At 43.6% G+C, this 17,951-nt stretch overlaps 1 protein-coding gene across 2 annotated transcripts in view; it reads right to left on the bottom strand.

Moving 5' to 3' along the window:
- The window catches only part of LOC137410951 (KH domain-containing, RNA-binding, signal transduction-associated protein 2), a 98,076-nt gene that overhangs the window by 3,944 nt on the left and 76,181 nt on the right, over nt 1–17,951 (bottom strand). The window contains exons 7-9 of one of the 2 annotated variants that reach the window (XM_078783098.1): nt 14,009–14,260; nt 6,284–6,393; nt 6,004–6,065 (exon numbers count right to left, since the gene is read on the bottom strand). In XM_078783098.1, coding sequence (XP_078639224.1) covers nt 6,004–6,065; nt 6,284–6,393; nt 14,009–14,260 — 424 coding nt within the window. The remainder of the gene's footprint in view (nt 1–6,003; nt 6,066–6,283; nt 6,394–14,008; nt 14,261–17,951) is intronic. The other variant, XM_078783099.1, reaches the window with a different exon arrangement.

The raw sequence follows: 17,951 nt of genomic DNA, 5'->3' as shown, positions 1-17,951 counted from the left end.
AGACTGAGCCAAGAGGGCTGAGGGTGCAAGACCACAAAGGAGGTGGTTCAATTCAGAGGCCACCCAAGTGCCTGCGATATGAAAGTAACAGTCAGACACTGAGCTTTGTTGTGGGAGATCCAAATGATTTTGAGGGCCTTGCTTTCCAAGACATCAAGAAGGGCAAAGTGTGAGGAAGGGGCACCAGCCCAATGAGCAATACTCCATCAACATTGCAGGTTGTCAAGAGTTCAGATGAATTCAAGGAAAGACCTCGCATAATGAAGGATACCCAGTCGGCAGCTGGCTTTGGAAGCCATATTGGAAATATGGTCTGCCCAAGAAAGATCATGGCTGATGGTGAGGCACAAAAGTACATGACTTAACCTCTTCAAGGGTTTCTTTGGGAAGCAAATTGGAGGGTTTGCCAGGCACTCTTTTCGGAGAGACTGGCTAAGTGTGTGAGATTTGGTGGGGTTGAAGGACGTATTCCAATCGTTAAACCAGTTCCTGATTCTATCGAGGTCTGCAGAGAGGGAAGAGGCTGTCTGAAGGATGAGTAATGATACGGCAGATGGTGGAATCATCAGCAAAGATTTAGGCAGGATTTCTCAGGGAATCAGAAGGACAATTGATGAAAATGAGGACCAAGACACTGCCTTGGGACACTACATACTTGAAAGGGAGAGCATATGAGAGGATCCCTTGAAAAGCTACGTGCAGAATGCGGGAGAGGATGAAGTCAGTGATCCATGAGAGAAGGTGGCTTTGGATTCCATAAGTAGAGAGTTTGGAGATCAAGGTGTGGTGCCAAACTGTCAAATGCTCAAATAAGCAAGACGGGTGTGATCTCGTGTTTGAGATTCAGGACTCCCATCAATTGTTGGGAGAGTCGAAGCAGCACGTCCATAGGTAGAATTACAACAACAACAGGCATTTTAAGGCCATTTTCCCTGCAAGAGCGAGGGTTGGCCTTGCGGTCCCCATGACAATATTCTCCATTTTGCCCTATTTTCTGCATCTCCACTTGTTAACCTCCTTGCACGCATTTCTTCTTCCACCATCTTCAGCCAAGTCTTTCTCGGTCTTCCCCGTCCTCTACTTCCTTCCACATTCATTTTCATCACTGTTCTCAACCAGTCACTTTCATACTTCCTCAACACATGACCAAACCATCTCAAACTGTTTCTCTTCACAGCATCCATCACAGGCTCAATTCCCATCATCTTTCGCAATTCATCATTTGTCTTCCTCTCTCTTAACGATACTACACACATGCACCGAACCATTCGCATTTCCACCCTTTCCAGCCTCCGTTCATCACCCATGTCTCACTCCCATAAATCATAACACTTCTCACACATGCAGCATACACCTTTCCCTTCAGCTTCAACGACACTCCCCTCCTCGTCAGCACACCACTCAGTTCCCGAAACTTCTTCCATGCGCATCTCACTCCAGCAACCGTTGCCGAGTCTGATCCACCTTCTCCATCCAGCATGTCTCCTCTATAACAAAATGTTTTCACACCTTCCAGCTTCACGCCGTCTCCAAGATCCAACTCAACATTTCCTTCATCAGCAGCTCCCTCTGTGCACACCTTGCACTTGAATGTAGCTGCCACACTGGTTAATGACCCTCTCAAACCACTACATTTTTGATGAACACACTCAGCGCACATTGTACATTGAATGAAGTTCACTCCGACACCCTTCCTGCACACAGCACACGGCCACTTCCCAGTTCTTTCCACCTCACCACATGCTTTATGACTTGCCATCACCTTCGTCTTTCCGATATTCACCTTCAGACCTTTTGTCTCTATACATTCCTTCCACTTGTTCATATTCTCCTTCAGTCCATCCATACTTTCTGCAATCAACACCATTTCATCTGCAGACAACAACTCCCACGGTAAACTCTCCTTTACGTTCTGAGCCAGCACCTCCATCACAGCTACAAATAGTAGTGGACTTAGTACCGACCACTGATGCACTCCCACCTTCACCTCAAACTCACCACTGTTCCCGTCCTTCGTCCTTACAGCTGTGCGCACTCTTTTCTACATTGCCATCACTGCTCTGATCAACCATTCCTCCACTCCTAACTTCCTCAACACCCATGTCACTACTTTCCATGGAACCCCATCGGATGCTTTCTCCAGATCAACAAACCCAAGAAACAACTTCTTCCTCTTCTCCATGTACTTCTCCTGCAACTGCCTCGCAATAAAGAGCGCATCTGTCGTTCCTCTTCCTGGCATACATCCAAACTGCATTTCGTCGATCTTCACCTTCTTCCTTATCCTCCTCTCCAACACCCTTTCCAATACCTTCATTCCATGCTCCAATAACTTTATCGCTTGATACGAGCCACAGTCCAGAGCGTCACCTTTCCCCTTGTGTAGAGGGACGAGGGTACTCGGTTCCCAATCCACTGGAATGCGGCCTTCTTTCACCACCAGATTACAGATCTCTGTCATTCTCTTCACACCCCAACTTCCTGCTGCCTTCAACACATCTCCCACAACTCCCGTCGGCCCTCCCGCTTTTCTACTCATCGATTTATCGCTTCCTCAACTTCCTTCTCAGTTATCTTCTCTGCCGGTCCTAAAACTGGGTTACTCTCAATGTTGCCATTCCATTCATTCTCTGCATTCAACAGCATTTCCATACATCTCTTCCATCTTCCTTTAATTCCATCTGGGTCCACAACGATTTGTCCCACTTCATCCTTCAAGCAACTCACCCCCATCACATCAAACCTCTCTTTCGCTACATGCTTTGTAATCCTGAATACGGCTCTCTGACCGCCTTCCGAATCCAAGCGTTCTCCGAACATTTTCCTACATGCCTCCTGCGCCTTTGCTCCCTCTTTCATTGCAGCCTTCTTGGCTGCCTTATAATTTTCATGCTCTGCCTTTTCTGCCCCCGTACCCTTCGCGTTCTGCCACTCCTTGAACTTCTTCCTCTTCTCGTCAATCCTCTTTCCAACTTCATCATCCCACCACCATGTTTCCGAGTGCCGGTGGTCCTTTTGTCCATCCACATACCTCACCAACGGCTCCCAACAGACTAGCTTTCATTGACATCCAACCACTTTCAAGCTCAACCACATCATCCTCTTCCCTACTCAGCCTCTCTTTTAATGCCTCCCTTACTGTCACCTCTTCCAACCTCCACACCTTCATTCTCGGTTGGGACTTCACCCGCCGAGCTCTCCTCGCACCTTTCACCCTTATGTCGCAGACAACCAAGTGATGCTGTGAAACAGCCTCCTCCCCCGGGATCACCTTTGTGTCCCGGATGTGCCCCCTATCTCGCCTACGCACCATCAGGTAATCGACGGTTGTCGTCGACCCACCTGACGTGTATGTAACAAGCTTATTATCCTCTTTCTGGAACTGAGTATTACAAATCAACAATTCAGCTCCATCAGCAAACTCCAAAATCCTTTCACCTTCTCCATTTCTCACACCATATCCATAACCCCCATGAACTCCCTCAAAACCATCCATACTCCTTCCCACATGTCCATTTAGGTCTCCTCCCACCACAATAACTTCCTCATCTTTCACGTTTTCCATCAGCTTCTCTATCGCACACCAGAACTTGTCCTTCTCTTCATCGCTCCGACCAACCTGCGGAGCATATCCAGAGATGACGTTCACCAAGAGCTTTCCAAGCATCATTTTCACCATCATCAACCTATCACTCACTCTAGTCACACTCACCACACTGTCCACAAACTCCTCAGAAAACAGGACACCAACACCATTCACGCCCTCCAGGCACACTTGCCACACAAACTTGTATTTCTGCCCCTGCCTACCCTTCACCATTCTCACACCACTTCCCTTCAATCTCGTCTCTTGCACACAACATATGTCCACTCTTCTTCTGACCAATACTTCCACCACTTCTCCTGATCTCCCTGTCATTGTCCCCACATTCCATGTCCCAAACCTCAGAAACCGATCTCCACTTCGGGCTGGACCCTGCCCATGTCAAAGGTTAAAGGTAGAGTAATATATATATTTATTATTCATTCATTCATTCATTCGCACACCATGTCAAAGCTCATTGAGGAGCTAGAACAAAGAACAGATCAGGACGTAACAGCAAAATAAAGAACAGTAGAATGGGGGAGGGGGGGGGGGAGCGGGGCATCAACGGCAGGGTTGAGGGACAAAATGGAGTGAGACTTGGAGAAACGAGGGATGTGGTAAAGAAAGAAGTCTAGGGAAGGACAGAGGGGATGCAGAAGATGGATGCAACTGGGAATTCTCAGGAAGGTAAAACTGTAAACTTATAAAGAGGTGGACTTGGGAATGGTTAGTGGGGGTAAAAAGATCATGGCTTTGGATGGAGGATGACCTGAGACGGTGAACATGCGTCTTGAACCCTGAAGGGAAGATTGAGATTGAGGGGAATGCGGAAGTTGGTTCTACAGGTGGGGAGAGGGGGGAGGGTTGGGAGAAGCGAGGGTGGAAGGGAGGGGGAAGGAGGAAAGAATGAATGGAGCTGTGCAGGGAGTCTGAGTTTCACCAAAAGGGGGTTGCTGGCTGATCGCCTGCACACTGCAGAAACTTTGAGGTGGGACGAGGAGGGGAGAGAGCGTGGAAAGAAAGAGCAGAGGATGCAAGTACAGGAAGGAGGAAGGAGGTGGGAGAATACAGAGACCACCGAGCTGCTTGTGATGTGAAAGTGATAGGCCAATCGACTCAGCTTCGGCGTGGGAAATTCCAATAATCTTAGGCTTTGGAAATGAGCTTAAAAATGTGGTTTGCCCCATAAATAAAATGGCCGACAGTGAGACCCAAAAGTTTGTGGATGAATTTCAAGAGGATTGTTAAGAAGACAGATGGGTAGGATTGTCAGATGATCCTTTCAAAGACATCTTCGTACTTTACTTGATCCTGAACAGACTCGAAGGATAGTGTAGGCCTCATGTGGAGTAGAATGGGGGTGGTTTTTGGAAGGGGTAGGGGTTTAGTTGTGCTTGTTGTCTTGAGAACAGTAGGGGTATTGCACGTGGGTCCTTCCTCCCCACCCCCGAGCATTTTGCTCTTCTAATTTAAAGTTATTGTGTGAAAATGTCTCATCGACAGCATGTAAAGCCTCATTAATAGTCAGGTTCACTATGTTTTTTCGTTCAAAATTTTGGTAGATTAGCAAAACTATACATTTTTGGAATATTCAGAGCATGAGGAATCCTAAAATTAATGTTTACATTTGCGTAGACAGCTTTGCGAAAATGACACTCAGGACAGTGATGAAGATCTGTAAAAGCATATTCCTGAACGGTATAGACCTCGTAGATCCTGTGTATAGGACTTATAGTTCAATCTGATACTACCTATAACTTCCTATAACAACCTATAACTTCAAAGGACTTGCAATATCATGTATTATGTAATACAGTTATATCACAAATATAAAGACAATGGTTTTCAATTACCTTTGTTTGTTGCTTTTCTATAATCCTGAGCACTATTTTGAGGCCTTTATTGGATTCCTTGACCCAGAAAACATAGGATTAGCATATTTAATGAAGTCTCTAGGTTGACTAGAAGCCGAGATCGCGCAAAATATGTATTTTATGGCGGCCATTTTCAAAATCCAAAATGGCGGCCATGCAGGTGTCTGTGCAAATGCCAACATTGATTTTCAGATTCTCCATGCTCTGAAGATTCCAAAAATGTACAGGTTTGCTAATCCCAAAATTTTGAAAGAAATTATATTTGTTAACATAGTGAACCTGACTATCTTCATCACTGTCCTGAGTGTCATTTTCGCAAAGGTGTCTACGCAAATGCAAACTAATTTTTGGATTCCTCATTTTCTGAATATTCCAAAAATGTATAGTTTTGCTAATCTACCAAAATTTTGAACGAAATTCTATTTGTTAACATAGTGAACCTGACTATAATCACAAAAGTTTGTTTGTTCTCTTACTATGCATTAGGGAGTGACCAGGATACAATAAATTGCTAAACAACCAAATAAATAAAGTTGCACTCACCATACGGTCCAAAAGACTCCGCCGTACTTCCATGGCCGTACTCGAAAGTCTCAGTTCCCGCGCTGGTTCCACACAAGTTGGAAATTAGGGCAGTCCTATCACATAAGTCTTTACAATCAGTTCTGAAAATGAATGTCTTTTTACTGGAGGAACTGTGTTTTTACATGCATATTTGTGTGACAGTTCTTCCATGAACATGCGCTGCAAAAAGTAAATCAGCACTTTTTTCTTGTTTGGGCACAAATATAATTTCAAGGTTATTTTGCTCAATCACAAGTACCTTTGTGGAGCTGTAGCCTCATGCTCATATCCTTCATACGAACTCCCCGGGTAGGTGTAAGCATCTCGCGGATCACGCTCGTAAGAGTAAGGCTCATAAGAGTCATAGCTCTGCAAGAAATCAGATCAGAAGCACAAAATTATCTTTAAAAGATTAGTGCTGCCGAAAGCACCCAGAAGCAAGACTCCAATTAGCACAATGAATCCAAAAATAAAAAAGCATCAACTTTTCTCATCTCTGCATTTACTTGAGGCCCTATCCCCATGTTGAGTGCATGTAAAGGTGTGAGAAAATGTCAAAATAAAATGCATTTGCGAACGAGAAAGCATATAGACTGGGAGATGACAAGAATCAAGAGGCCTAAACAGCGGAAACAATGCATATAGCTGTATGACAATTTCTGCTTGTTTGGTACTCGATGTCCGAGCTTACTTTAATAAAAATGTACAAGACATAAGATTGAAAGAATTTCATCTATTCACTTCAGAAGGTGGTGCCAAGTCAAAAGTACACTTAACATCAAAAGGAACAACTATCTAATATCTACAAATGTGCAGTCGTGGCCAAAAATATTGGCACCATTGCACCTTTTTCAAATAATGCACCATTTCTTCCAGTAAATTGTTGAAATTAAAAAAACTTTTGGTATCCACATATATTTCTTTGGTTTGCTGTGGAACAAAACAAAAAAAGCTGAAACAAATGACCAAATCTTAGCTTATTCCACACAGAAATCCTAAAATGGCCCAGACTATTATTGGCACCTTTGAGAAGTTGTTAGAAATAATTGGATTTCAAGCAGGTGATTCGCCTTTACTTTGGAATTGAACTCATCTGTGGTGAGTTGCAGGTGCCTGCAATGTAAAAAATCACTCATTCAACCAGTTTGAATAGAGAAAAGGAGTCATTCTGCTGTTTTGTGTCACTGTGTGTACCACACAATGAGCATGGAGAAAAGAAAGAAAACCAGGGAATTGTCTGAGGTCAGACACAAGATTGTAGGCAAGCATGGACAATCTCAAGGCGACAAGTCCATCTCCAGAGACCTTGATGTTCTTGTGTCCACCGTGCACAATGTTACCAGGAAGTTTAAGGCCCATGGCACTGCAGCCAACCTCCCTGGACGTGGCCGCATGAGAAAACTTGATCGAAGATTGCAGCGAAGGATTGTTCGAATGGTGGAGAAAACACCTCGATCAACTTCCAAACAGATTCAAACGGACATTCAGAAACAAGGTGCGACAGTTTCAACTCGCACCACCAGTCACCAACTCAATGAAAGGGGGTTCTATGGTCGGAGACCCAGGAATACCCCACTGTTGAGAGAGAGAGAGAGAGAGAGAGAGACTTAAGAAAGCCTGACTGGAGTTTTCCAAAACACACCTGAACAAGCGGAAATCCTTTTGGGAGAATGTCCTGTGGACAGATGAGACCAAATTAGAGCTTTTTGGTAAAGGACATCAGCTCTATGTTTACAGAAATCAAAATGAAGCCTTCAAAGAAAAGAACACCTTCCCTACAGTCAAACATGGAGGAGGTTCAGTGATGTTTTGGGGTTGGTGTGCTGCCTCTGGCACTGGGTGCCTTGAATGTGTGCATGGCATCATGAAATCAGATTACCAAGGCATTTTGGAGCACAATGTTCAACCCAGTGGCAGAAAGCTGGGTCTCCATCGAAGGTCATGGGTCTTGCAGCAGGATAATGACCCCAAACACTTTTTTTTTAAAGCACACAGGAATGGTTCAAGACAAAGCGCTGGACTGTTCTGAAGTGGCCAGCAATGAGTCCAGATCTAAATCCCATTGAACACCTGTGGGGAGATTTGAAAACGGCAGTTGTGAGAAGGCACCCTTCAAATCTTGGAGAACTGGAGCAGTTTGCGCAGGAAGAGTGGGACAAACTGCCAGTAGCAAAGTGTAGGAAGCTCATCCATGGCTAGAGGAAGCGCTCGACTGCAGTTATTTTGTCCAAAGGCATTGCGTGCTACCAAATATGAAGTCTCGGGTGTCAATACTTTTGTAACAATGCCATTTCTTTTTATTGCCTGACCAGCCGAAAGCACCCGGCGTTGCCCGGGTTCTTTTTGAATGAATTTACAACTATAATTCAGCTTTTACTCGCGGCCGTAGAAGATCGACTACAATAATTCAGCTCAGCTTTTAATTGCGAAATGGGCCCAGCCCGGCCGAGGCGGCCTCGACCAGCCTCGCCACCTAACCGAAAACCTTCCCGGGGCGCATCCCGACATTTTTTGTTTCAGAGATTTCCTCCTATAGTGGGGCAGATTTGTGTAACTATCCATAAGGATTGTGGATTTTGTGGTAAAAGCACCAAAATTGGCATATATGATGTTAAGGACCTACTAATTGATTTTAGATGTAGTACCAAGCAGGATTTTTTCCGAGAAGCCCATAAAGTGGAAAAATTCAAAATGGCCGCCGGCCGATTCGAAATATCTGTTAATTGTCATATCTTTATGAATAGTCAACGCAGAAACCTGAATGAAGTGTCTTTTTGTATGTTTCTGTACATGACGAATCCAATGGAACCATTATTTGCTTTGAAAAATGCATATAAATCAATATAATGGACAATTTCAGGTTGAAATTCAAGATCGCCACCATTCGATTTGTCGATATCTAGCAAATGTCATATTATACACAGTAATTCATATCACACCATGGATGAAGTGTATTTTATATATTAGACAGTATACATATTTCAGCCACAGTCGCACCATCAATAAAAAAAACAATAACATGGTTGTGATTTGTGTCATGCAGCACCCATACCGAGTGTCATATCTTCCCCAAAATATGTATATCGTATGAATGTCTTTCCAAACAGGAGGAATACAATGATACCCTCACCTCATTGCATCATCGTTTGGCTTAGATTGTCCATCGTGCCTTGCAGGATCTTGTAGTAATTAGGTGTGGGAAAACGAAATAGGTTATTGTCGTTATAATATTAATGTTTTTTTCGTTGTAGGTGACTGAACAGAAGTGACTGAAATCATGTCGACACGCAAGAAGTGCAAGCTTGTTCATAGAGAGACATTAAGATCACCTGCGACCACAAATGAACCTATTGACTGGAGTCTTTGTGCTTTATGCCAGGAACGTTCAGACAAACCATTGAACTGTCCAGTCAAATCAAAACGTCCCGACGTCGGTGCTGGATATCATACTCTCGGTGATAACTTGAACAGTTTTCTCAATTTGGCCAGCCAGCCATTACCTATCGACATAAGTAGGCTTGATGAAGGAGACGGTATTGGACACACTGGCACGCAATCATGCCCAATGGCATGCATGCATCATGCCGATTCACATTCGCGACATGATGACCTTGCATGAACGACATCCTGGTGGAGCTAGCCAGTTTGCTCAAGGAGGCTTCGTGGTGCACAAAACGAAGCGTCCATTCTCTGCCTTAGCTATCGATCATGCACACGAACAAAATAACAAGGTCGTGAAAGGAGATGGTGGAGCAGTCGGGTTGCTGCAAAACCCAAAAGCCTTACTCCGTTGGATGGTGGCGGGACCAGAACTAGCAAGGGTCATTGAGGAGTTTGAGGTCAATTGTCTGGATCTAGGTCCTAGGAAAACTGATAAGACCACTCTCAGGCACCACGAGCATACTGCTTCGGCACAAGTCGCATTTGCTAAGGAGACTGCTGCTCTTGTTCGAGTAATATAAGACATGGGAAATCCATTCATGGAAGAGAGTGATGACCTCCTGGTACTTGACAGCCGAGATGTTGCTGATCCAGCTGTTGTCCAAACTGTGCGTGCGATAGAGAAGACAGGCCAGGAACAGTATGACAAGTACATGACTGAGCGAGTGATGGAGCGAATTACACCAGTATCTGATCCCATATGTAAAAATCAGATGCCTTTGTTCAGCCGACCACCATGTCGAGTTCCGTCCAAAGCGAAACAGATCGTGACATCACTCAAGAGTGACTGTGCATTGTTTTCCAGACTGTACATTGCCTGTCAAACCCGTGACGGAGACTTGGACAATTTCTTCCAGCATGAGAATCCAATCCTACCCTCCGTCATTGTCGCAGCTGGGAAAACTAAGGTTTGGGTCGAAATCTGATCTTGTTGAATGTCTGGAAAGGTGCTGCACATCATGTGGGGATGCTCCATTAGTTGATGTCATCATATTGGATGGTACTGCAATCATCAACATGCTCAGGCCCATTGGCATCAAAACGTTCCAAGAATATGCTACACAGGTATTTCTGCCTTATGTCAAAGCACAGCTGCGCAACGTGATGAGAATTGACATAATTTGGGATGTGTACCTGGATGAGAGTCTGAAGACCACTGCGAGAGAGAATCGAGGAAAAGGTGTTCGGCGGCGTGTTGCACTATCCAACATGATCCCAGGAAATTGGCAAGAGTTCTTGAGATTGGCAGACAACAAGACAGAACTATTCGACTTCTTGGCACACCAGGTAAGCTTTCAGTATTTCACTGGCTTTTAAAAAAAACCATATACATGTAGAATCGATTGTAAACTACACAATATCAATGACATGAAATTTAATCTAGCTTCTTTTCTTTGCCAATTTAGGTTGTAGAACATCTTTCTGCGGTAAAGGATGTGTATACAACATGCGGTCAGAATGTGCTCTGCACGAGAGTTCACCAGGACATCTCATCTCTAGCACCATGTACGCATGAGGAGGCAGACACACGGATGCTCCTTCATACAGTTGATGCAGCAAGGAGAGGGTATTGCCGAATCATGTTGCGTACTGTGGATACAGACGTGCTCGTCCTGGCAGTGTCTACTGTGGCACGCCTTGAAAACACTGAAATTTGGGTTGCTTTTGGCACTGGAAAGCACCTGAGGTACATTCCTGCCCACGATATCGCCACTGAGCTTGGTAGTGAGAAGGCACGTGCACTTCCTATGTTCCACGCCTTCACTGGTTGCGATACGGTGTCGTCATTCGCTGGTCGGGGGAAAAAGACTGCGTTCGACACATGGAAGTCCTTCACTGAAGTGACACCAGTATTCTCTACCTTGCTAACGGACCCGACGTCGCTCAATGATTGCATGTCTGTGCTCGAGTAGTATGTCGTCCTGTTGTACGACCGCACATGCACAGAATCGAACGTTGATTCAGCTAGGAAACACATCTTCACTACAAAAGCGAGGTCCATCGACACCATACCACCCACCAGAGGAACACTGTTACAGTGCACACAAAACGGGCAGTATACCAAGGTGGACATGTGTGGGGACAGGCACTTGTCCGTTGTCCAGTACTTCCATCACCAGAGACATGTGGTTGGCAGAAGAGTGCCACACAGGGTTGGCAACCATTATGGACGGTATTACCAGAGGCAGTGGCATCTTGTTCCGAGTTGCTCAGGTGTGGGTGCCAGAAAGGTTGTAGGGGACTATGCAAGTGTGTTAGAGCTGCTCTTAAATGTACATCACTCTGTCGTTGCACAATGTAATTGTTGTGACGTAATTGTGACCACAATGAGAGCAACTAATAGTTGTTTCAATGTAACATAAACATCCACACTCGAGAAAAACCATACACATTTTCGCACTGAGGGAAATGTTTCAGCCAGAGTGTACTTATTAAGTACTACTTAATATCTAAACCCAATGGTCAACATGTCATAATCAACACAGAAGTGTGAATATGTTTAAGGCTGGACGCTGGGTAAATATTCTATAAATGAACCAGCAGAAACTTGAAAAGTGCAAAATTCATGGTGTTGTTCAAAGTAATCGGCAACAATGTAATGATGTATGGTATGGGAAGTGTTATTTAATGTATAATGCATAGAGTATATATGCATTGGATACAAATGTGTAGATCTATATAATATGTCACTTAGTTTGTGTGGTATTTTTTCCTCCATCTTAATATGATTTAGAATTTGCAACTCGTAGTATAAATGATAAAGTAAAGTCGACTGTTTATGTATCTGGTCGATATCATAGAACTTGGCATTGCCATTGGTCACTATGAATTCAGCTTTTCTTAATTAGTGGTGCGATTTTGTCTGACATATGTGAATAAATCTACAACATACTTCATCCATGGTGTGATATGAATTACTGTGTATAATATGACATTTGCTAGATATCGACAAATCGAATGGTGGCGATCTTGAATTTCAACCTGAAATTGACCATTATATTGATTAGATTTATATGCATTTTTCAAAGCAAATAATGGTTCCATTGGATTCGTCATGTACAGAAACATACAAAAAGACACTTCATTCAGGTTTCTGCGTTGACTATTCATAAAGATATGACAATTAACAGATATTTTGAATCGGCCGGCGGCCATTTTGGATTTTTCCACTTTATGGGCTTCTCGGAAAAAATCCTGCTTGGTACTATATCTAAAATCAATTAGTAGGTCCTTAACATCATATATGCCAATTTTGGTGCTTTTACCACAAAACCCACAATCATTTCACAAATCTGCCCCACTACTATCTTTCACCGTTCAGGAGATTAGCAGGTGCAGACAAACAACCAAACAAAAACATTATTTTATATATATGGAAGAAGATAATAGATAATATATAAATATAGAAGACAGAAGACAGAAGACAGATATAAAAGGAAATGTGAAGTTCTGAATCAAAAACAAAGGTTCTGTAATATTAACAGTGAAATAAAGAATTGTGGAGACCAAATACTTTTGTCAATTTCAATTTATTTTTCGAGAATATTCTGAGTTATCTATCTATAATTCCAGTAATCTCTGTACGTTTGTACGTCTGTACGTTTGTCTGTGACCGCTGTTTCTCGACAACCACGGGTCCGATATACTTTTAACTTGCCAGGTATATTGCTGGGGACCCGAGGATGTGCCTTTTCAAGGTTTCATATTAATCGGACAATTACTTACCGAGCTATGTCCAAAAAACGATTCAACCAATCAGAGAGCAGCGAACTATCGCGTGTGCCGAACGTGGCGGACACACTCTGCCTCGGATGGCACATTTGAGAGCGTATTCATTTATTTCACGTTTGCAAACTATGTTGGCGTTAAACTATGTTTTAAAACTAATAAAAACGAATTTGCGATTCATTCGCTTTCCTGCGCGTTTGTGCACGCGATGGCGATTTCTTTACCAAACTCCGGAAGCCGTTCGCTTTGGACCAAACCATTTCATGTAAATAGAGGGGGGGGATTGTCACCGTACTCGCAGGCCGTTCGCTTTGGACCAAACCATTGCATTTAAATAGAGGGGGGGGATTGTCACCGTACTCGCAAGCCGTTCGCTTTGGACCAAACCATTTCATGTAAATAGAGGGGGGGGATATAATTTTAGATATAGATATAGTACGGGCAATGCCCTAGTTTGAAGAAATTGCAAGGGTGCCAATATTTTTTACCACAACTGTCGATGGCACTGCTCCTCCCGAACAATATATTTATTTTTCTTCGTTCGCATGCAGCACAAGGTTGAGGGTAGCATCATTGTCTGAGGGTGCAGCTGCGCCGCTGATGCAATGCCCTCTGCTCGTTCGGGCAGGTATTTGTAATTTGTTCAGGGTGCCGGCGATAACTCGGCTACTCTTCGTGAAGGATACGTGGGGTATTTCACATCCACCAATGAATGCTGACAGACAGGATGCCTGTTCAACGTCCATCGGTCCCATCCGAGGGACGCCACACACATTGATGAATCACCCTGCCTGTGAAACACCGGGAAACTCACATAATCACTATATTCAACCGGAGGCTTGGCAGGCATGGAAGCTGGAACCCCACTGGTAGGAAAAGTGTGTGGCAACTGTGTGCCGCGTCCAAAGCCACCACGTGTCGGCATCGCACTGGGCGCAGCTTGGCTGGTGGGTGGAACCGGGGGCATTGGAGGAGGTGGATGCGGAGGAGCAACGGGGGGAGGTGCACCACTTCCACCTCTCATTCCCCATCCATATGCTGCACCCCTTCCAGCAACAGGTTGCTGCTGAATAAGGAAAATGAAAAAAGTGACATCAAAAGGAAAAATGCACACAAGTGTTCATCCAGGTATTTCTCAAAAAAGTTCGAAAAAAATAAAACATTTCACAAGATCTGTTTCATTATATCGAGGCCTTGCTTACGGTCAGGGAGGGAAGGGGGGGGGTGGGGGGAGGGGACGACAACTTTGCACTACAACTGTTGATTTTGTATATATAAAAATATATATATAAATAATATATTGTTGCGGAAATGAGGATTGTGTTTTTTTATTGTGTGTATTATTATTATTATTGCTTTATTCTGAGCCCTCCTTGCTCCAGTGTGTATAAAGGTCAAAAGGGCGTCCCGGTAGTTAATTCCATAAAGCATACATTGAAGGACACTATAATATCCCTGTTCAGTAGTTTATATCCTTATTATGTGTTTTAGGTAAGGCCTTGTCTTCCATTAAAATGACACTCCATTGCACCAAGTGAAAAAGATAGATTCCCTTCATTCTTCATTCCCATTCCCACAAACCTCCATTTCCCCTTTCGTCATGGCCAAGCCTCAATCTGCCAATTACATCCCCTCCAAGTCTCCATTGCCAACTGCACTGGGCAGTTGGCCAGTTTGTTACAGCTGTGGGTTGTTTTCGCCCCAAAGCCGCCAATGAACATGTGCTCGGGTTGGGGAAGAAAGGCGTGCCCACCGTCGTCATCAAGGGCGGAGCCAGAGGGTCGCGCGACCAACCAGGGCCGAGGTGAGCACACCGATGGGCGTGTCCTAAAAGCCGGCGGCTTAATCGCCGGAGGCGCTATAAAGGCACGCGCGCAAGAAGCTGCGTGGAGAGGTCCATGACAAAAGAGGTCCATGACAAGAAAGGTCCACGACAAAGGGAGGTCCATGACATGAGCTTTGGAAGTAAGAGCTGAGTTGTGTGGTTTTGGAAAGAGCTGGGTTGGTCGTCAGTGGTGGTCAATGGTTGCGTTGAGTTGTCGGTGGTGAGGAGTGATTGAACCAAGAGGAAGAGTTGGACCAAGAGAGAGAGAAAGAGTGGTTGGACCAAGAAAGAGAGAGGAGAGACCCCGTCACACCAGACCCCCCACCAGCGCGTCGGCTCCACCAAGCAGCTCCGACCCGTGATCCCGCGCACACGACAGGATCGGTGGCATCAGCGGCCGTCGAGGTCCAGCCCGACGTCCCGTGCGGGATCAAGCTCCAGCCACACACCTCCTTCCAGCCAATCCTGCCTGCAATTTCCCCATTCGTGTACGTGAGTTTGTTCTGTTTGTTCTGTCCTGGGTATTTCATTAAGTTTCTATAAGCTAGTATTAGTAATTTTCACTGTGTCTCTAAAAGCTTCTGTATATCTTTCCTTCTCCTTGGTTATTTTGAGCCTGTACATAGTAAATAAATTTAGTAGTATTTTCAACCTTTTGCCTTCGTCTTCCTCTTCTTCACATATATATATATATATACATATACATACATATATATATATACATACATATATACATACATATACACATATATATTGTTGTGGATATGCAGTGTTGTGCAGTGTTGTGGATATGAGAATGTATTTTTTATTTATTGTTGTGGTAAAATGTTGTTGTAAAAGGTTGTTGTAAAATATCACCCCTCCTCCCTCCGTTTGTGGTTGTATAAAGGTCAAAGGGCGTTCCCGTAGTTAGTCCATAAAACATACATGCAGGACACGATATATCTTTGTTGACAGTTATATCCTTATTATGTGTATTAGTGTAAGGCTGTGTCTCCCATTAATTGAAGTACTCCATTGCACCAGTGAAAGAGATAGATTCCCTTCATTCCCACTCCCAACACTTCCATTCCCCCCTTTCCGTCAATTGCAATTCGCATTGCCAACTGCAGGTTGGGCGGTTTTCCCCTTCATCCGCCATTGACCACGAGGCAGGGTTGGGGGAAGGAAGGCGTGTCTCCACCTCGTCAGGGAGGGGAGGAGGGGCGTGCCCGCCCGTCGTCATCGAGGGCGGAGCCCGAGGGTCGCGCGACCAACCAGGGCCGAGGTGAGCACCCCGATGGGCGTGTCCAAAACGCCGGCGGCGTAATCGCTGGAGGCGCTATAAAAGGCGCAAACAGAGATGCACTTTGAGTTGGTCACAAAGAGTTGGTCTGAGTCGGTTGCCAGAGGAGGGTCAGTGGTTGCGTTGGTTGCGGTGGTAAGAAGTCGGTGGTGAGAAGTGGTGGCGTCGAGGGGTCAGTGGTTGCGTTGGTCGCGTTGAGTTGTCAATGGTGAGGAGACACCAGGGCCAAGAGAGAGAAGGTGCCAAGGGCCATTACCAGCAGTTGCGCCAGAGACGGCAGACGCGCCCCTGAGCTGAGCCAGAGAGGCAGCGTCGACTCCACCAGGCAGCTTCAACCCGTTACCCCGCGGGGACCAAATAGCGGTGGCATCGGTGGCTGTCGAGGTCCAGCCGACGTCCCGCGCGGGATCAAGCCCGAACCATCTGCCCCAGCTGAACCTTCCCATTCCTCCTTCCAACATTCATTCCATTCCAACCTTCTTGTATACGTGAGTTTGTTTTGTTTGTTCTGTCCCTGGGTATTTAATTAAGTCTGTAGGTAAGCTAAAATTTGGACTGTGTCACCTGCGTCTTATGTGTTGTATATAAAACTTGATTGCTCCTTTTTGCTTGTGTGTGTAAATAATAAACCCCATTACTCGTCTGTACGTCTTCTCGTTTTATTCCTTTTTCCTCTTGCATTGCGTCGTTTTTGTCTTTTCCCTCATTGAGCAGCTGTGGTGCGATACGGCCAAAGTTCTGGGTGAATCGGGTGAGTCAGGGATCCTGTAACGGTCGCGGCAATACCAAACCGCTCGGTAACTAACATCTTAATCCGCGATCAGTAACAATACATATATACATACACATATATATATACACATACATACATATACATATATACATACACATATATATATACACATACATATATATATATATATATATATACATACATATATATATATATACATATATATATACATATATATATACATATATATATACATATATATATACATATATAATATACATATATATATATACATATATATATACATATATATATATATACATATAATATATATATATAATATACATATATATATATACATATATATATATACATATATATATACATATATATATACATATATATATATACATATATATATACATATATATATACATATATATATACATATATATATATATATATACATATATATATACATATATATATACATATATATATATATACATATATATATACATATATATATACATATATATATACATATATATATACATATATATATACATATATATATACATATATATATACATATATATATACATATATATATACATATATATATATATATACACAAAGAATTAAGTTAAGCACCCCTACACAACGAATTAAGGTAAGCACACCCCTAATATATATTCTTTGTGTATATGTATACATTGGCATATATTCTAAGGTATGTGAGATCAAATAATGATTGGTATGACATTAGCAATTATCCATTGATGAAATTGAGTGATCAAAGTGAAAAAAAGTGATTGGTTGAGTCAGTGATCCGATCACGTGGGTCCTACACACGTTATTGACGCAAAGATCGCTAGAGGTCTTCTCAGAACAATGACTGTACGTTAGAAAAC

This window comes from Myxine glutinosa, chromosome 8, assembly GCF_964187855.1.
Source record: "Myxine glutinosa chromosome 8, kmMyxGlut1.1, whole genome shotgun sequence".
In the NCBI taxonomy this organism is placed as follows: domain Eukaryota; kingdom Metazoa; phylum Chordata; class Myxini; order Myxiniformes; family Myxinidae; genus Myxine; species Myxine glutinosa.
Note: the sequence above shows the minus strand (reverse complement) of the source record. Positions and strands in the feature narration are given on the sequence as shown.